General features: G+C 38.0%; 2 protein-coding genes across 4 annotated transcripts in view; both read right to left on the minus strand.

The window, feature by feature from the left end:
- Positions 1 to 11,693, minus strand: part of LOC112554045 (GON-4-like protein) — a 24,999-nt gene extending 13,306 nt beyond the window's left edge. The window contains exons 1-7 of one of the 2 annotated variants that reach the window (XM_025221625.1): positions 11,492 to 11,693; positions 9,468 to 9,621; positions 8,652 to 8,805; positions 5,502 to 5,618; positions 4,886 to 5,050; positions 4,141 to 4,283; positions 812 to 3,332 (exon numbers count right to left, since the gene is read on the minus strand). In XM_025221625.1, the coding sequence (XP_025077410.1) occupies positions 812 to 3,332; positions 4,141 to 4,283; positions 4,886 to 5,050; positions 5,502 to 5,618; positions 8,652 to 8,805; positions 9,468 to 9,621; positions 11,492 to 11,657 (3,420 nt within the window). In that variant the 5' untranslated portion in view covers positions 11,658 to 11,693. Of the gene's footprint in view, positions 1 to 811; positions 3,333 to 4,140; positions 4,284 to 4,885; positions 5,051 to 5,501; positions 5,619 to 8,651; positions 8,806 to 9,467; positions 9,622 to 11,491 lie in introns of those variants that run through there. The other variant, XM_025221626.1, reaches the window with a different exon arrangement.
- LOC112554047 (GON-4-like protein) lies at positions 11,648 to 20,367 on the minus strand. 2 transcript variants are annotated; one of them, XM_025221627.1, is made up of 8 exons: positions 17,305 to 17,441; positions 16,000 to 16,111; positions 14,825 to 15,002; positions 13,873 to 14,013; positions 13,397 to 13,538; positions 12,485 to 12,566; positions 12,085 to 12,171; positions 11,648 to 11,809 (listed from the first exon to the last, which is right to left on the minus strand). In XM_025221627.1, exons 2-8 carry the CDS (start codon positions 16,093 to 16,095, stop codon positions 11,681 to 11,683), a joined length of 855 nt encoding a protein of 284 aa, XP_025077412.1. In that variant the 5' UTR covers positions 16,096 to 16,111; positions 17,305 to 17,441; the 3' UTR covers positions 11,648 to 11,680. The 2 variants fall into 2 exon arrangements, 1 of the variants encoding a protein (XP_025077412.1); XR_003097187.1 differs by lacking the exons at positions 11,648 to 11,809; positions 12,085 to 12,171; positions 12,485 to 12,566; positions 13,397 to 13,538; positions 13,873 to 14,013 and adding exons at positions 17,716 to 17,850; positions 18,189 to 18,323; positions 18,715 to 18,949; positions 19,136 to 19,702; positions 20,242 to 20,367 and having other exon boundaries at positions 14,965 to 15,002; positions 17,305 to 17,454.
- Positions 20,368 to 21,087: the final 720 nt, after the last annotated feature.

Genomic DNA, 21,087 nt, shown 5'->3' on the forward strand with positions numbered 1-21,087 from the left:
ATGCACTTCTTTCTGTAGAATGTACTTAACTATTTGCTTACGTGCATAAAACATATCTATACGTTTGTGTGTATATAACATATCTATGATTGCATGCATTTAACATATCTATATGTGTGTATATATATCTCAAGTGTATATAACATTTCTATTTGCTTATATATATATATGCTTGTGTGTAACCTAAAATTCCATATGCTAGCATGCATATAACATGTTTGTATATATACTTCTGCGTAACATTTTGTGTGTACATATAAGTTTGTGTGTATACAATATAATAATAAACATGGGATTTATATAGTGCATACTCATGCTCATAAGAAGTGCATTCTTTGGACTTGAGACAAGAACGAGTCATGGACAACATATGAAGGACGGAAGGACAAAGAACAGTGCTGATGACTGATGAAAGATGACTAACAAAAAATAAAGAGAATATGCAAAGAGGAATCATATAAAACGAACTGAAGATATCCTGATTCTGCAGAGGGATACAGGTAGGGAAAGTGAAAGATGGATTAGCCTCATGTGGACTGTTGTTAGGAGTAATGCTTAAAGAAGAGATGTGTCTTTAAGTGCACGTGTAAAGGATTCAATGGTAAGTAGGTGGTGAATATGGACAGGGGGAGAGTTTGATTTGTTTTGCTGCACAGTAACTAAAAATACTGTGACCATATGTTGTTGTTCAGGTGACAGAAATAGAATATAGTCATCAGACGAAGATATATATGTTATATACACAAAAGCCTCTAAATACACATGCTTATATGCTTGTGTGTATAAGTGCATATGAATGCATGTTCTTTACCTGGGTCATGCTTGTTGTTTTTGGCAAGATTGGTTTGGCAGGACTTGTGCGCTGGCAAATAAGTGTGGCCTTCCTCTTAAGAGATTTAGCAGCAACCTTGGTAGGTGATGTCATCTTCATCTCATATGTGTATCCCCGTGGTAGGATGGCTCGAACCTGCCTCTGTAACTGTCGCTTTTTAGGGCTCACTTCCTTTCCCCTAGTCCTCCCACGGGTGGCACTGGAGGTTGGGTTAAGCTGTGGACATTTCATGATATATGCCCCAGGCTTTGGTGCAATTGCACACAGACCTTTTGGTGATTTTATCTGGTTGGCTGTCTGCTGAGCATGAGGGCCACTGGAAACAGCAGGCAGAGAACTGCTCGGGGTGGCTTGAAATACACTGGATGAAGAAAGAACTGGCAAAGTGGAAGAGATTGCAAACGATGAAGCTGAATGCCTATGAGCATACCCTAATGTTGATGATGTGATGACACACGAGACAGCCTCTGTCCCACTTATACTATGACCTGATGCTGCTGAAGTCCTATGCTTTGACGGAGATCTCTCATTGAGAAGCTGCATATGAAGTTGGTCACTTAAACTTTCAGCAGCAACAGTTCTGCATTCAGGAGCTACACCTTGAGTGAGGTGTTCTGACTGTGGCCAGTCTGCAGTATCTGATTGGGACTGAATTTCCATTCCTATGTTTTCTCCGACCAAGTTACCATCCATACAATCACCATGATCTGTCCTAGCATCAGGATGATCCATGCAAGCATCACCCTCCTCGTGTGCCTTGGAGGTTTGCATTTGCAGACTATCCTCACTACTGTCACAAGAGGTCTCCACTACAGAAGCTTTTGGATGCTTCCCCTGATGGAGAGAGTTTTTGTTGCTATCTCTCACAGGATCCTCTTCCTTTGCCCTCGACTTTTCTGGAAACTTCTGCTGCCTAAACATGTCCTTGACTTCTAAATTACAAACATTTGACAAAAGTGGCTGTGATACATGTGGCGTCACTGGTGGTCTCTGTGTACAAAGCCCTGATGAGGAGACATACACATCAGATGATGGGCCACTCACCTCATCTTCAGGTCTTTTTGTAATACTCCTAGGGTCAGAGGTTGATGAGTCCAAAGGCACAATTTCTGTAGTGTTGTCTCTCCTCCACTGTTTGTTGATGTCAGAGCTTAGAGGACTATCTGCACAATTTGTAGAAGTCTGCTCCACTTCTTCTAAAGTTCCAGTATTGTCAGGTGGATTGTCTTCAATATCAACTGGTGTTCTACTCGCACCATTACCCTGTTCAGTTGACTTTCTTACCTCCTGAGAAGTAATCGCAAAAATGCTAGTTATTGCTGGTCCTAACAAATTTTTATGCCATTCCTTAGCTAGACTTGAGTCAAAACTTTTCTCTTGACAGCAGGATAAAAACTGTTTTGAGGAGGAGCAGCATATGCTGTCAAAAGCCATCTGGACAATATCAGAAGTAACCGTGACTGCAGGCCCAAGGTTAACACCTTTCCCTGTAGCCGGTCCCCCCTGAAGTTCCTTGTCCATAATGCATTCTGCTTGTTCCTTCTCACAAGACTGTAGATGAACATCTACAGATGAGCTAGTGGAATCAGGTTCCATAATACTTGGCTCATCTTCTAGGCCACCAACAAAGCCACCACTGCCAGGAGACCCACCACTTCCCGAAGGACAGCAATCAACTGACCCTCCTTGTTCTAAGCTTTCATTTCCTGCACTCACAGTGTCCTCATCTGAATCCCATCCACTTGTGACAGTGCTGCTCTGGATTACCTCCTCCTGCCTCTCAGTGCTGTGATCCATCACTTGTTTAACCCTACCTGACCTCATACAAACCTCTGTTGTATTCTCACCTCCATCACGTACAGAGCCAGGCAGAGTGACCGCTGTAGCATGCCTGACCACACTGTCAGCATGACAACTGCTGTTATAGCAGTTTTGCTCTGTGCTAGATGCCAAAGGACTGTGTACATTGCTTTGTTGGCCATGGATATAAGTGTCCTCATCTGACACACAAGACACTTGTCTGTCCATGCTGTTGTTACAGATATCCTGCCACCTGACTGACTGCTGTCCCAGGTCATAACCACTGTCACTGTTACAAGTATCCTGCAACATCCCACTGACAGTGTGATAACTGCTGGTAGAAACACCTGCTGAAGCTCCTATAGACTCCACTGGATCAGTCACCCTATCTCTGTTGCCATCAACACCATTGTTTTGTGTCCCAGCTGGTGCCTCTGATTCTGTGGCCTTGTCACTCACTTCTGAATGTACAGCACCAAGGTTGAGAAGCTGAGCGGTAGTGACACAAGGCTGTTGTTTGCTGCCCCTGCTGCATGAAATATTTGCTTCAGCAAAGACAGAGTTGAGCTTAGCAGGAGATGCTAAGTGGATAGGCACAAAGATTCCCATGGAAGTGACAATGGCACTGGGTGGGCCCTGTGAGGTTGGCAGAACAGTCACTGGGGTGGAGATGTATGTATTTGTTCCTATGCATTTTTTCCTGCACATAAGGTGATACCATACATCTGAATTAATAGTTAGAAAAATCACACACAATTTAGAAGTAACAATTGAATAGGAAGTGTGTAGAGTACAAACTGTAAAAAGAATAATGACTGCATGGTCAGATTACTAGTAATATTTCTTTGTGGCTACTGCTATTCAAGTGAATGAAAACAGATAACTCATCATCTTCATCAGCAGAGACCAATTTTATCTTGAAATGTGAAAAAATAGGGCCTCTTCTTAAAAGCAAAAACAAGTGGAAACAGTAAAGAGATTATTTTCTATAATATTCATAACAATGCTAACTTCTATAGTTCCCTTCTCTACAATTAAGGCAGGCTCAAAGCACTTTACAAAAATGACATATAAATATAATAACAACAATAATGTGCCAAAGAACACATGGTTGTCAATGTTGTGACTACAAACAGAGCCCGCACAAGTTTCAAAAATTAAAAGAAAGTAAAAGCGGAACACTTTTGTCCCTGCACGTTTAAAGCACCTAAAGATCAGTGTAGTTCTCTTTTGCCAGTATGCAGCCCTCTGAACTCATCTGCATTGTTTCTTATGAATAAATGTGAAACTTCTTCTGACTTAGGCTAGAAGAGAGAAAGGAGAGGCTGGTATGTGGTCCCATCAATCCTAGGGATCTGCCCCGACTAGCCCCTTTCCCATCCGCCAACGCCAATAAAAGACAATAAATTGCATCACAAAAAACAAAAATAATAGACAAAGCAGAGTACAAAATTTTCATTAATTTTTCCAACTCCCTCAATGTCTTCATTAAAATTTGTGTAAACTACCTGGACTTATGTCGCTTCAGTCTGATTTGATGGCGATTGACTGGAGGCTGATATTTCCTAGACACATTCTGTTGGACACCTCTATTGGGTTCACTGTCAGAACTGCCATCGGAACTACCAGAATAGCTCTGGTCCCCAAACACCTGCCACACAGAAGTATAAATTATGGAAGAGCACAATACACTTGCATATGCCTGCAAATCAGTAAATTTAAGCAAAAAATAAAAACACAATTTTTACTAGTGCAGCAAGCACACCATTACATACAGCTCTCTCTGTACACCAAGCACTCTACTACATGCAGCTCTCTGTGCATCCAGCACACCATTTCATACAACACTGTACACCAAGCACGCTACTACATACAACTCTAAAAAAAGTTATTGTGGTTTCGCCAAAGTTACAAAAACACATACAAACTGCCTCCAGAGATAAAAATGACAATGAATTCTTATGCATATTTCAGATAGCTTTAGTTTAATTTCAGAAATGCTCCTGATCACTTCACAGATACAGACTTCAATTAATGTTCTACCTTGGCAAAGGAGCTTATACTTTTAAAAGGAAGAAGTTTACAAAACATCTGTGCTGAAGGTAAATAAAAGTTTAAAAAAAATCACTGCTAGAGATCACTGGTTTGAGAATTACAATAAATAATGCCAGTAGCATTCACATATGCTGGAAATATAAAGAAGAGATTTATTAATCCACTTGAAGATAACATGAAGCTAAGGTAAATCCAAACCTCTGTCTGCTTCCTCTTTCTGGTGTTATTACCCTCACAAGACATCGAGGATGAGCTGGTGTTATTACCCTCAGATGAAATGGAGGATAAGCTGGCTTTGAATAACATCATTTGTCCTGCTGCTTGCTGAGATTCCATTTGTCTCTTTAAATACTGTTGATAAGTCTAGCAAACGACACGCATACCAAGTAAAGATATCACAATTGCTGTTCTAAAATGGTCCACAAACTCCCTGACCAAAGGCAAGCCTGAAATAAGCACCCTTTCTGCATCTAGCAAAAGTAGTCTAAACATCACATAGCTAGCTTCTTGTCTGTTAAAGTAAGGCCATTATAAAACACCACACATCTGTATAGAACATAGCAGAAGAATTTCTGCTTATTCATAGAAGGACATATTGAGCGGATAAACAATATATAAATTTAAAAAAAAAACAACAACAAAATTTGCAATCTGTATACATTAATAGCCTGCACAAAGGACATTAGGAAAATATATTACAGAAAAATGTCTGCAATCTTTGTACATTAATAATTAGAAGAAAATGAAACAATGGAAATGTAATTTTAAAAATTAGCAGTTTTATATACTTATGGTCTGCAAAAAATGTTATCACCTGGCACCATGATGGCAAAAGAGAACTGCACTGATCTTTAGGTGCTTTAAACATGCTGGGACAAAAGTGTTCCACTTTCTGGGGAAGTTCTGGAAGTTTGCCATCGTGCTTGTATTGCTACCACAAACAAAGAGACAACAAAAATAATTACCACTGCTGATTAATATGATTTAATGCATTTATGTATAAATAATTACACTTTTTAAGTAAATTCTTTTTCTACCTGATGACATGACAATAGTTACTCTATCAATGAAAATATTTGCTGCAGAGTTTCTCTCTCTCTCACACAAAGAACAAACTCAAATGAAAGCCGACCTGGCCAGTGATCTCCCTCTAGCATTAAATATTCCCCCAGCACATCTTTCTTGGCTGATGACCAATTCTGTTTATATATTGACATAATTATAGTCTATAGTCTCCCAAGACAGTGAGGAAGAGGGAGGGAGTCAAAGTCCTGTCATTACATAAGTATCAATGAAAGAGAATTTACATCAAAACTTCAAAGACCCAATGACATGACTCCAGAAGAACAGAGAATAGGCGACTAGTCATCTGTCTGGGTCACCACAGGGCTGCCACTTCTTTAAAGAGGCAGATTCCCGGACACCAAAAAAGGGCAAGAGCTCTCTCCACCAAGACTCCATTACAAAATTAATTGGATCTAAACATGCTCTTAATTTTTGTATGCAAAGTCCAACAAAGGAGAGTCAAGTGTGACCCACCTATAGCTCTCATAAGAACAAAAGTCACCAAGATATGTCAGTCTTTGCTAACCAGTTTGGAACAAGCATACAAGTAAAGCAACTCTATAGTTCCATATCCCACCACTAAACACTGCAGTAAAAAATCTGTATTATAATGAACTGGCTTGTCCAAGACTGAAACACGCCATGTTGTGCTTCTTAGTGTCATTATGTCCATCAACATACTGGAAAATCAACTATGTACCAATATAAATATGAGATGAAGACTTTTATGGCAATGTCTGGATTTTTCATCTTTCCTTTGGTTCACCTTGAAGCCCTATGCTCCTCAAGCAGCAGCAAGGAATAAACTAAACATTGGTTCAACATAAAGACTGCCTTTTGGCAGATGACAGGTATGTTTATCTGCACAAACCCATGAGGTAGAGTGTTGGCATAACAGGGACTTTGCAAAAGCCTAAGTGCCAAGAATAACAGCTTTTTCCTACTTTGCATTCTAGTTCTTACAAAGTATCTAAACTTGGGTGTTGACACTACCAATTCTGATACATCAAGGATTCCTCTATTTCCTTACTTACCGAGGGATAGCAAAGTGTCCTGCTGTAGCTGAAGTTGTGTTTCACGCCTATCCTGGTGTAATTCACTGACTACCAGGGTAGTGTGGTAAAATAATGCAAAATGACCATGAAGCAGGCTGTTATCTCATGTGGCCAAGACTACTGAAATATGGAACTACTGTCTTTCACACACATCACTTGGCAACATAGCGCGATTGTTCCAAACGCTCTGTTTGCCCTGGTTTGGTTTTTTTTTTCTATGCACTTGTAGAGGGCCAGTAATCCAGTGGTGATTGATAGAGCTGAGAAGAGATGACAGATGTAATGGTTGTAATAACAAAAGACTCGTTTGACGTGAGAGGAGATGAAGCTGTGCTGGTTTTCTGGTCAAGCTTTGGAAAAAGAAAAGAAGGATGCGACATTTTTGCTGGCATTAGTGCTGCGTTTTATTGAGTGCATGGGAGGAAGTTAATCCTCACCAACATCACACCCCCATCACTCAGTTCCATTACACAATAGCATACAAGAATTTTACTTAAAAAAAAAAAATGCAAGGGGCTATTAGAAATCTGATCATCAGTGCCCCTCATACTTTTACATTTTAAGTTATATATATTAATGAAAATCTGGAGTCTAAGAGAAAATTATTTTACCCTTTTTCAAATAAAGATGTGCTCTTTTTTAAAAAAAAAGTTTGCTTATTTTATTTTGAAGTTTTTGGTCCCTGAAGTGAAGGCAGTAAACATGTGGTGGCACTTCACTGAAATATCTAATCCAGGGGTGCAAATAGCTGGGTGGTGCAGAAGCACAGAAAATATGAAAGCAAGTTACGCTGTCCAGGGGTGGCAAATAGCGGCCCGCCAAGCCCTTTGGCAACACACAAAAAAAATATTACCGAAAATAAGTTACGTAGCCCCTCCCACGCCTGCTGCGTACGTAATGGCCGGCCTTGAACTGTCTCGCCGGTAGCCAGTGGACCCTTTGTTACACAAGTTACGAAGCGGCCTGACCAACTTAGGTCATGACCAGACAGTGCGGGGAAGAATTTTCAAAGTGAAGGGAAGTTCACAGATTTTTCTTTGTTATCAAAGGGCAAAAGTACTGCAAGCAAAGATGTGGATTTTAAGAGATGGAATCAAAATTCAACATATTAATCATGATGTTGATGATGCGATGAATACAACTTGACATGATCATGTTGTCGTGAAGCCTCTCCAACAAATCATTTCCCCAGTATTTCAATATTTGAAGTTACCAGCTGTCAGTTCGACTCCAAATTTTCAAAGTAGGGTTTATTGGGGAAATTTGTTTTACAGGCAGAAGAACCTGTGCTCTGCCTCACACAAAAAATTGGCACTTCATGCAAGAATGAGTCATCTGCAATACACGTCACCCAATAACCCAAAAGGGTTGGGAAAAGCGACTGTGTATGGTCTGAGTTTACTTTTTACAATATAATTGGTCATCAGCAGACAAAGATGCCTTTTAAAAGTATTCTGGGTGAGTACAACAAGCTCAGGGGAGGTCACTGGCCAAGTAGGCTACACCTTGCTTTGAGTTGGTAGAAGGAATTCTAAGACCAATGTTATCCCTTGTAGCAGACTGCTATGCTCATATCATAGGGTAAAGTTCAAGAAATAACAAAACAAATTATACCAGATCATTAAGATTAGGGATTCAGATTATCAAATGTATTCAGGTCAAAGGACAAAATATTTCAATTAAGGTTTATGATATATAAGTAGCTATGGCAAATCTCAAACACTGTCACTAGATTTTCTCATTTATCAAATGTTTTGGGGAGGGAGTAGGTGGGAAAGTGCTAAAGTTCACTTCTTAAGACAATAAATGTGCTTTTGGATAGCTTAAAGTTAAGTGCTCCATACCCATATGACATTGTTCCTACTGCTGCGGGTGCTTGAAAGGTATTTTATGTGGCCCATCATCTGATGAGCAGACTTGCATGGCATCAACAGTTGTTGGATGTAACTGCATGGCTTTTTTGTGTGTTTGAACTGATCAAGTCCCAACACAAGCAGTCTGCATGCAACACAAGAATAACAGGTGGTTGATGTAAACATTACAATTAGCTAGAAGCATCCATTTAGCAGAACATTCTTGGTCTTCTTGGGAATGCAATGTCATTTTTATTTCAGTCAATGGCAGGATTTGTAAGAGACACACTAAATTATATTTCTTTCTTTACAACAGGCAGGTCTAATGAGAAAGTTATAAAGAGTTTAGAATATTTAAAGACTCATAAAAGTGCATTTTCCCCCAACATATAAGGGTTAATTGTATTACAAGATACTAATTCTCAAAATATCAATAGGCCTCTTCTTTTTAAGATCATTATCATTTAATCCCGGCCTCATACAGCATCTGCATGTGGCACCTGTTATAGGACTATTTGTTTTGCCATTATAGAGCCACACACACCGATGAACTGGTCATGGACAGTTTCTTGGACAACAATCAATTGCTAGACTTCATGGACCATTGAGAGGATGAGCCAGAAGACCAATATATCATCCAAGAATATAATTTAATAAGAAATCTCTTGACTATGTAACATTTTTTACTGGTTTGTGACACTGGTGCTGTAAGAATAGACATTCATGATGTAACAGTGAGATCATGACAAAATAAAGAATAAGCAGCCAAAAAATGTATAAAAGAGAAAATAGAAGCACCCTACTTACATATCCTCAGACCTGGTGAAGGGTGACTTACAATTCCTCTCACATTCACTTTGTGGAAGAAGTGCAGTCTTGGGAAGCAGCTCAGGGTACATGAACACAGGACTATTCCAAAGGATTTCTTTTTGTTTTAAGAGCAGAGGTTTGTGATTCGGCACTGAAAATACGTCAACAAAAAATTACTTTTTATTTGGTTGGTAAGCTGATTTTATTTGTTTGGTTACCACTCTAGAACAAGTAATAATGGCAATTTTTTACAGTTTGATTTTCGTTTAAAATTTTCATTAAAAATAAGAAAACATACATTCTTGCTCCTATAATACTAGCACATTCTCTATTTCACATTACTCAATAATACAGACAAATACACGGCACTGAAGTATGACCAAGGATATAACAAAATCATGTACTAGTCAGATGAACTTTAGTTTACTCCTTATTACTCCTCGAGGAGCATAGGGCCGCAAGAACACCTCGCCAGCAGACCCGGTTTTGAGCAGTCCCCCTCAATTAGGCCCATGTGGTTCCGACGTCCTTTGCCTCGCTCTCTACTGTTCTTTTCCAAGTCTGCGTGGTCTCCCAACTCTCCTCTTCCCCTGAGGGTTACAGTCAAGTGCCTGCCTGGCAAAGGTATCAGCTGGTTTGGGCTGATGCTCCTGCCTGACAGAGTTCGTGTTATTTCGTCATTTCATGTTTCCCTGTATAGCTGTCTCTGTCTTGCTTCCAGTTCATGGGTGAAGCACCTCTCTTCCTCCTTGAAAGACCTCTTCACTTGGCGGTTGGCTTCCCAATATTCAGCTCTGACCTTCCTTCTCTTGCTGGTCTTGACACTGGTTGAGCTTCTGTTTCAGTCCCTTTCTTGATTCAATCTTTGCCCGGGTCTCTGGAGTCATCCATTTCTTGTTTCTTTCCCTCTTCCCATTTGTACAGGTTGTCTTCCAAATGTTCTTCTGTGTTGACCACTGTTCTTCCACTGATTTTTCTGTCAGTCCTGAAAGGGTCTCGTACTTATTTTTGACTTCACAGTTATAAATTTCCCTTGTTTCCTTGTTTTTGAGGAACTGAGTATTAAACTTGTGGTGTGGTGTGCCTGCTGGATCAATGAAGGACTTCAGCTTAATCTTGAAGACTGCTACTAGGAGCTGGTGGTCTGAAGCAACATCTGCATCTCTTCTCACTCAGACATCTTGAAGACTCCTCCTCCATTTTCGAGCAACTGTTATATGGTCAATCTGGTTTTCCATCTGGCCATCGGGGAAAGTCCAAGTTGTCTTGTGTATATTTTTGTGTGGGAACACAGTGCCAACTATGACGTAGTCATTGAAAGTGCATAAGTCTGTGAAGAGCTCCCCGTTTTCATTGCAGGTGCCAATGCTATGTCTTCCCATGATAAGTACCCCGTTGGTGCTATCATCTCCACCTTGGCATTTAGGTCTCCCATAACGATCTTCAGGTCTCTTCTAGGTGTGCGGTCAAGCAGAGACTGCAGGGTAGAAGTCTTCTTTTTCCTCTTCATCTGCTGCATTTGTTGGTGCATTCCATTGGATGATGGTGATCTTCCTTCCTTTGGAATTGAATCTTGCTGACATGAGCCTGGGCAGGTATATTGAAAGAGCAAGACAAGTGGTGAGCAGGCTGTAGGCCGTTCAGACAAAAGTTTCAATCTACTGAGAGCCAAGATTTGTTTGAAGTGGAAGTCTGTCAATTGCTTGCCAAGATTAGCAGAGAACTTCGCGTTGGTCTCAGCATACAGTCAGCAAGAAAAAAAAAAACAATCACTGACAATTACAAGAAATAGCAATCACTGCCATCCCTGTTCTGGCTGTAGTGCGCTCTTTTAACTATAGTAAGTCCAATTAAATAAAATTTAGTTAAAACTAACCAGTATAAGGAAAGCTAAGCAAAAATTAGTTAAACTAGCCAGTATAAGTAATCCAACAAACTAAGCAAAAGGAGAAAAAAAGACGTTGCTTAAAAAAAGGAAAACAAAGACAGCAAGACCAAATAGCCAATGACTTCCAATTTACCTCTTGATTGACTAGAAAGAACAGCTGACTTGATTTCCTGATGTTTGTGTGTCTGCACTGACAGCATGGATGATGGAGACAAGCAGCTGGAGGGATGATCTCTGTCCCTATCATAAACACTACTACTTGAAGCCATGCTGTAGTTCAAATCATCTGAAGAGGGCATGTTTGAGTCCAGGTTTTTTTCATCTATTTTTTCCTTGCAGCCACCCAATCAATGTCCTGTTTGGTGATAGTAACAGCCTGACTCAAGTTGCAGACATTATAGGAAGATTTATCAGCTGCAGAAGAAACACTTCGAAAGAAATCCAATTCACCCTGGAGAGACAAAAACACAGGTGACTGAATAGTGAATTGAGATAAACACATGGAATACTGATAATGACAGGTTTGACAATACAATATGTTTAATGTTATTTCCTAAGGAAATCCAAATGACAAAACTGTCAACCAATTTATAGGATTTGTTATTGGTTACTTAACATGTCTGGGGTTTTCCATAACTTTTTTCATAGAGCATCTCCTGCATTATTGCTAAAACTTAATACTATTAATATAAACTGGTTATATTTAGTCATCTATCTCAAACCTACCAGCAACATAATACAGGTGTCAGCAATCTTGCTGTACTCCTGCCTGCCACAGGCCAGGACATACATCTGACAAGTCAACTGCACATGCTGCAAAACAAAAATTATACTAAATACCACATACTGGTATTAATAAAAAACACTGATTTATTTACACGACCAACAGCAGACTAACAAAAATGCATACCATAACACATTCTGAGGGGTTTCTTTATGAACAAAGAAAATTTCGCTTCATGTTTGACTCATAGTTCTTACACATGCAAATAATCTCAAGCTCATGGAAGAATACCAAATTTAATCAAATTATCTTTCATTACCCCCCCTCCCCCTACAAAGTATCTCACCTCCAACAGGAAAAACACTCTAACTGATAATAAAGACAAAACTGTTTGTGCCAAACCTTTCTCATCTGTTCTTGGATTTGTAACACCTGGTCCTCTGTGATAGATATATGTTCCAACTGCACACGAGGTGCAATCTCTCTGCAAGCACCCATTATAAAATCTCCCTTACAATCAACAACTGTTAAGGTCTAAATGGCACACTAATGTCACACTATACAGTGAAACATGTCATGATGGGACAGTGTAAAATCTGCTTCTACACCATAGATATCTCATAAACAGATTCAGAAATCAAACCACACAAACACTCAGTAATACAACATCACACTATCATTGAACATGTTTAGACTCCTATTGCCTATCGCACTGTTAGGGAAAGACTTTTCTACAAACATTTGCAATTCACCCCACTTCGCACACATTTCTTTAATCACTGAACTTGGATTAACTTATTAAAATAAAGCACAAAAAATCACTAAATAAGAAGGATGTGCACAGATAAGGAACGACCGATCGTAACTGTGTCTCGAGCGCGAATGATGACATGCTGGTCGGTCACATGTGGTTCCCGTGGCTGTTTGTTATCTGAAATTTTGTTCGCTCTCCGAGAAAAATTTTTAACGAAATTTTTGTTCGTTATACGAAATATTCGCTATCCGAGGCGTTTGCTAACCGAGGTTCCACTGTAGTTCCATTCCCTGAATCAAATGACATTGGTGAGCTCCTTTTACAATTGAGCCCCTAGTCAGGACCACAATTCCACTAACCAGGACAGAAATTGGTTAAAAAACAGTTGTAGCTCCTAATAGCTGAAACATCTGGTAAAGTTCATGAAAAACACTCTTTGTCTTTTTCTTATCCCTGAATATTTTATTATTAGAAATTGTCATAGCTGTTGGTTTATGTTTGGTCTGACTGAAGAATTGAGCAAGCTCTCACTAAATTTCCTGTTTATAGCTGCTCGTTACCTTGTCTGGCCTGTCTTCTTAGATGCTATAAGAGCCACATTTTCTTGCACAGTGGCAAGGTTTGTGCGAAGTCCAATCAGAGTTCGATCTTCATCATTGAAGAGTTCATCAAGTTCATCAATCAATTCATTTAATTCCTTACCTGCACATATAACAATATGTCAGTTTGTGTAATAATGCTTTTGTATTGTTATCTATTCCAAAAAGGTAGTAACTGTAAATATAAAAAGTAACAGTAAATATATCCCTAAAACCTTTTAGTCACATAAAAACTTTTGAACACTACTTAAAACATAAAATAATCTTAGTTGACTATTATAAATTTCAGACCATAAGCCGTAACATTTTACCCTAGCTTTAAAGACCCACCTGAATGGTTTACGTTTTTTGCACATGTCGGTAGATATAGGTGATATAAACCTAACCTGTAAATTTCATAATTATAATCAACTGAAATCAAATTCTGTATAACTTACGAGGTATTCGGAATGGCTTGTCAAAGCGGAAGTCATCTTTCTCCAACTCTTCTGTCTCTGCTTCAGCCAAATAATTAAATTCTGGGTCATTTTGCTCATCATCCACAATCTCAGCAGACTCATTCTGCACATCCTGACTAGCTGCAATGCAATATATAGAAGGATTAACTCTGAAACTGCATGTAACAATGCATGCCAGTTCAAATTATTTGCTCAAAAAACATTATGAGCGCTCTCTGCTGTATAACATTACCGCTCGCTTTGTTCATATAGTTTTAGGGGTCATTTATAAATATTCTACTTGAACTGAAAAGTCATTTTAGCCACAAACCTTTTTATTAAAACATTAATATTTTGCTGTTAAAAAAAGCCACCACCACAACCTCAACCTAAAGTCTGTCAGTTAAACCAGTTACGATGCCGTTTCAGTCTTTTCTATCTTAAATGCAGAGAATGAGGAGAATTAAAGAGCCCTTAGATATAGCAGTTAAAAGTAGAATGTTTATTTTATGATAAAACCCGCTAATGTCGCTAAAGTGAGGGGACATACCACTATATATTTTTATGCAAGTTTATTAAAAACAAAAAGATGTAAGTTAGTTCCCCAATTCTACTGGAATAATCTCAACTCGTATAACTTTAAATATTTATTCGGCTGTGTAAAAATATTTTAACGAACCTAATAAAATTTATAAGAATTATTATCAACCTATCAGTGAATAAGGAAAATAAGAATTAAGGTTAATGTTGGTTACATAGGAAATATTTAAATAGTTCTCAAGATGTAATGTACATTCTTTGTGTACTGCATTACTGTGTAAAATAAAATTTGTTCTCAATGCCCCTCGAGTGTTATCAATAAACTTGTTTGGACTTAAGATATTAGAAGAAGAGAGGAGAAACCAGTATGTTCAATTACTTCTTCCCTGTTTAGTACAGTAATAACTTCTACCTGTATATTTGTGAAGACCTCTCAGAAATTCCTGCCAATCTGAATCATCACAGTGTGTGTCATACATATCAGGTGTGATGTCAGGGGCCACAAATGCTTCCTCGATGTCATACAAGGATGTTGTTGTCAGAGGGTGCTTGGATCGAGTCCGCTCAGCAATGACATCCCTATTGGTCTCCTAGCAACATCAACACCAGTTGTCTTTGTAACATGGTTAGATTCAAACAAAACTTAGCTCTATTCAGTCAAGCAGTTCATAGCCTAGTCATATTCAGACACATCACCTCATCTTCTAACAATTTAACCCAGATCTCAACATGTTCTTACAACCATACAAAAAATATAAATTAGTGTAATCCCTGTTGTCACTTTAACATAAAAGCTTGACTGAAATATTTGAAAACACTGCAAGAAGCAAACTTACAAAGTAGACTGAATTTTACATCCAGTCACTTTGACATTAGTATAAAATTAAAGACTAAGTGACAAATTTAGATATCAACCTAACAATGCTGGAAATAATTCTGGATTAGTTGAGTTCAGAAAGAGGTCAATTCTCCCACCTGTTTTATCAATGATTTGTGGAAAAATGAAGCATTCCATGTTACTACTGTTATTGATAATAATATTGATATTTATGATGAGCGTTCCTTCCTCTGAATATCTAGCTGTAAAAATATTTTACAGTTTTAAGAAATGCTTTTAAAATTTTGTGTTCATTATAGCTGTCTCTGGTGTAGGTTTGTAAGTGTAGGTGTTTGAATACACTATACTTCTTTACATATCATGCAGCAAGCTGCTATCCTAAAGTAACTATTAATCAAAACTACAGACACTTAGGTGAGCACATTCTCATCCATCCATTTGCATATATCTGAATGTATTTTATAATAACTACAGCTGCAAAGTCTGACATCAAGGTTAAGCAAGATTACATATTATACTAGCTTCAGCAGTTATACAAAAGTGGACAATAAAGTAAGTTCCCTGCCTGTTTTACTCAGTAACAGATCTTTTTAAATAAAAGGTAGCCCTAACATAGTGACATTTAGTGGAAAGGAAACTTTGATCCCTGCCTCTGATAAATAGTGATTATATACACATCCACTCATTATACCATTTAACACTTTGATCAGCAGGATCTATCTTGAAATCAATGATAAATTTCTTGCTACCTGTGTGGTCTCTGAAGCCTTCTCAAGGTCTTCTGAACTGAACTGTAGAGCATGACGGACAAATTGCCTGGCAGGAAGATCGGATGGGGGACCCATCAGACTGTCAATGGGCCTTTGTGAACAAAGTAGATATATTTTCTCATTTTCTGGTAAATAGTAAACATCTCTTCACCATCATTTCTGTTACAGTTTTGTGCTCTGAAATGACCTTTCAAAATGCATTCTGTTTACTTTCCTCATCATAAAGAGGGAATGAAAATCTATGTAAAAAAGGTTAAATATTATATGCTATATTTTCTGTACATTATCTTCAAATCAATTTCAATATATTTCACAAAATGTGTTTCTTATTACTAATATTGAATTAAGAATCTTGTATCAGTTAGTTCAGAAGCTTTTCAACAAATGTTTACCAAGTGTACTGCTTAAAACAATTTTTTTGGTCACCAAAAATAAAATCTTAGTCAGATGCAAAAAGACTTCCTTGAGCCAAGTAAAATCCTGCCTTGATATAGCAATGCAGTTAAAACATCTTTCTAACCACTCAACAAGCCATGTAAGTCTGACAAGATTAGCATTATCTACATTAGGGCATAATGCTGACAAAAATGAAATATTAGACAAACATCTAAAAATATAACCAGAGCTTGTAATGGACTGAGCCCCAGAAAATTCAAATCCCTCAGTTACAAACAGAACACAGAATTATGTAAAACAAAGAGACAAAAAAGCTCAGTTGATTAAATCATATTTCTTCCTTACTACTTTTCACCACCAGTGGTATTAACTGGTATCTAAAAATAAATCTGCCAAGCTATTAATTTTTAATTCCATCTCATTTCACTTTTCTTTGACTAACCAAATCATTTTGAAATTTTCTCTAAAATTCACTGATGTACTAGGCTATTGTGTGGCAAAACTATAAAGCCTATACACTAACAGAAAGATTTGCAGCTATAAATCCCTTAAACTCATAACAAAAATATTATCACAATAATCCAATGTTTGACAAGAAAAAACATAAATGCTAGTTGGTGTGTAGAGGTGTTCAAAGGGTTAAAAAAAGGCAGTTGAATGAGCATGCAAACACATGACAAAGGTGCTATGTTATGCACGCAATACAGACTAATTTGTATTGTAATAACAACTCAGATCTAAATAATCAACATAAAACAGATTTCCTAAGCCTGGAAATGGTGACCTTATCAGTGTCAGTGTAGGAATCTGACAGTGGCAGATTAAACTATCTTATACTTATTAAAGTCAATTCCACACACACACATACAGGGCACAACTCAGAAATACCTGTGCACAACTCGCAGGAATAGGAGTCTTAGAGCAGCTCGTGTCTGACACAGATAGTGGTGTTACAGGTCGATGAGGTGTTGAACAGACAGGGGAACCAAACTCACTTGCTTGCGATGAAATAACACTCTCATCATCAGTTTCAAATTCCTGAAAAAGTGACAAACATGGAAGACTAGCACCCACACAATACTAATCCAAATCCACATCTCTACCATGCAATATAAACATGATAAGTTGATATGTTCTGACATTGAGAAGGGGGCAAACGTGTTGAAAAAGGAAAAAAAAAAACCCAACCCATGTAGTCCGAAAACCATACACACCCATCTATTTATAAATGCACACACACCCATGTATTCAAAACATACCACTCACTCTTATTCTCTCTTTTTCTTACTTAACACACACCTCAATGTCTTTATCAGGCTTGTATTCATCATCTTCTTCATCTTCCTCATCACTGAAGTCAACATCAAGAATGCTAGGACCTGAAGTTGAAGATTGGCCTAATTTTGCTGGAGAGACAGGCCACAGACAAGCTTCCTAATGCCAAGAAAAAGGATTCATACTATTAACTTCTGTCACATTTTTCTTTGGCCTGACCTACAACAATCTGTGTGTAAATGCTTTCTCTATCAATTGGCTTTAAGCATAAACACATACAACTGCTAGTTAATCCCAACATCTAGGTACAGAACTCAGCAGTTGTTAAAAAAAAGATAAAACTTGCCAGAAATTGTGAACTTTATAAATAAAAAGAATTTAGGCTTAAAACAGAATTGTTAGCAACCTGAGCGTTCAGAAATACAAAATAACAAGTGGCTGATATCACTTATGTATTTGATAGAAGTAGTTAATATTAGAAATAATGAACCACATACGCTGCCCTTTTCCAGCACTTCCTTCATCTTGGACCTTGTCAGTTTCGGCTCATATACTGTCCCAGCCTGCTTTACAGTTGAACTCTCCAGTGTGTTTTTCAGCATGGTTTGTACAAGCTCATGGGTGATTAGTGACTAAAACCATCACATGAAATATCACAAGTTTATAATCAGTGAAATGCCTTCTTGCAGACTTAATTTTACTCTCTCTCTCATGCCTACATGCGTTCTTTATGGTGAATGAAGTCATTCCAAGCACCTTCACATACACGAAGAGCAATCACATATTATTTTAACAGATAGTAGAACACTCCATCCTCTAAAAAAAAAACTGGGCTTAGGGATACTTTTATAAATTGTCATCACGTGAACAATCACCTAGATTTACAAAACAGCATTTTATGAGGCCCTGGCACATAAACAAGTTTCCCCAATCACCGTACTCTATTAACACCTTTCTGCAAAAGCAAAATGACTTTTAAATTTTGGTGGAAAACATCTGGATGTGCTGGTTCATAATACAGACCCGTAAAATGCTCTTGACATTGCTGGTCGTGAGATTATTTTTTGCAGCATTCTGTTCAATGGTCTTATCAACAGATCTGTCGATGTAGATGTGTTTTTCTGTTCCATCTGACTCATCAATGTAGAGCTCACCATCAGACAGTGTGTTGTCTGGATCACAGTCACACCTCTCATGACAAAGTAGACCTTTTTTGGGTGCTGCCTCTGGTGCAGATGTTGCACATCTAGACTCTTTTCTAGTTATATAGAAAAAACTTTTACATTTAACAGTCTGTAAAAAATGCTTTTATTTAGTATTTAGTCTCTCTATCTCACAAATACGCACACGCCCACACAAACACACACAGAAACTTCAGGGAAAAAAACTCATACCAAAAAAGACTTCAGATTGGACAGAAAAACAGGATCAAGAGAGGACTTACTTCTGATCAAATTCATCAGCGCTGCTTTGTGTCTGACATCTGGGAAACTTTTTTCCTGTGCGTGTTTTACTATTTGTTTGTAAGGCACTTTTCCCAAAAAGATTCCTACATTTTTTATATTTTAAGATTGAAGTATTTTGCTTCTTGACACTTTTGAACCTGACACCAATGCAGTTTTCAGCTGATGGAATATCCTCCCAGCTATCCTTACTGTCAGCATCAGATGCTGTATTTAAACAGTTGTCACCTTGTGGCAATTTTAACTTCTTTTTGGGTTGATGATCATGAAAATCTTTTGGTGAATGATGTGGCTGCTGTTCAAATTCAGAAACACCTTTCTCCATGCATTGAAAGTTCTGTTTTAAATCATGTGGGATACTACTCTGGCACCTACACCAAACTTCATGAGTTGAACACTCGTCCATACAATCACTCATCCTTTCCTCATTTGGCAGTGTAGAACTGGATTGGGAGCAACTGTTGACTGAACACTTGTCCTGAGCTGGTACTGAACAATTTCCATTAACATTTTCCATTTCCATGCTGCATAGTGTGACGTCCTCAATCCTAAGCACAGAAAACTTTCCGATAAATAATCACTATAAATGTTTACTTATAAAGATAATATTAATATATGATGCACTATACATAACTATGCTAAACTACTCAAAAGCGGCAATTTATAACTACAAAACACAATAAAAATCAAACCACAAATACATGAACTGAATGTGTGTACCCAGTTCTATGAGTAGCAAGGCATGAAAAGCTCCTTAATGTTGATTATAAGTCAGAATACATGGTTAAGTATCCCTTTAAACATACTCCAAAGCAAAAAGCTATAGCCAATGAAGTCTTCCTCTATGGACAATATTCTGTATATTACATAACAGATATTTAATATTGACAATAGAAGACTTGGTGGTACAAATATATTAATTAAGAGCATGTGGCACACTGCTGACACTGGAAGCAGAGGGCTTATGTGATGATACCTATGAGGAGAGAGCATATCTGCCGCGAAACCTAGGCAAATAGCGTCTTTTTATTTATCATAAAAATTATAAAGTTCATTTTAAGAATAAAATTGATCATTGCTCACTTACGGTTAAATCCTGATTTTTGCACCTAACGTAATCCAGTATTACTTGAATCAATATATTTAACTGAAATACTAGCAGTTCACAAGGCGACTACACAATTTGTTGTTACAGCCAAGAGACAAAATCTACCTCATGAGAAATTGGTAAGTATATTTGAGAATTTGAGCTGTTTGCAACTTATGCCTATGTGTAGATGATGCTACTTATAATACGAACTAAATATTTAGTATCTGTAGATAAGGTAGAAAGATATAAATTATGTATGAAAAAAGCTTTTAAACTTGGCAGCACAATTATATGAGATTTTCCGGTTTCGCGACAGTCTCATTTACCACGGATCACAGACGTAGACGGACTGAGAAGCGTTGCATAGGCGTAGCGAATCGAGCAAAGCTAGGCAATCGAGCCAAAGAGTTGCACAGATTTTTTTTCAGGAGGTTCATGAACAGTCACAGCACAGTGTGAACAGTCAGCACTATGTATGAAAAGCCACCGCACTGTGTTAACTATTTTTTTAAAAAAATTATATCTTGAAGGGAAATAATTCATAGTAAAACAATCTTCTAAGAAGACAACAGTTTCTTCCCTTGTATATTTACGCAGAGCGGGATGATTTGTCACACTATCCAGTTTGCATTTTGGTGTGCATATAATATGGATGCACAGGGAGTATTTCAAAATATCTGCTCTTTCTCATTTAAAGAATTGTTGCTTCCCACTGAAATGCCGTTGGTACATTACAAAGAACTAACTATTCAGCGTGACTGTCGTATTTTCCAGACGTTGAGTTCTTGCCACAGATTTTTTTCAGGAGGTTCATGAACAGTCACAGCACAGTGTGAACAGTCA

This window comes from Pomacea canaliculata, linkage group LG13 (assembly GCF_003073045.1).
Source record: "Pomacea canaliculata isolate SZHN2017 linkage group LG13, ASM307304v1, whole genome shotgun sequence".
NCBI lineage: Eukaryota > Metazoa > Mollusca > Gastropoda > Architaenioglossa > Ampullariidae > Pomacea > Pomacea canaliculata.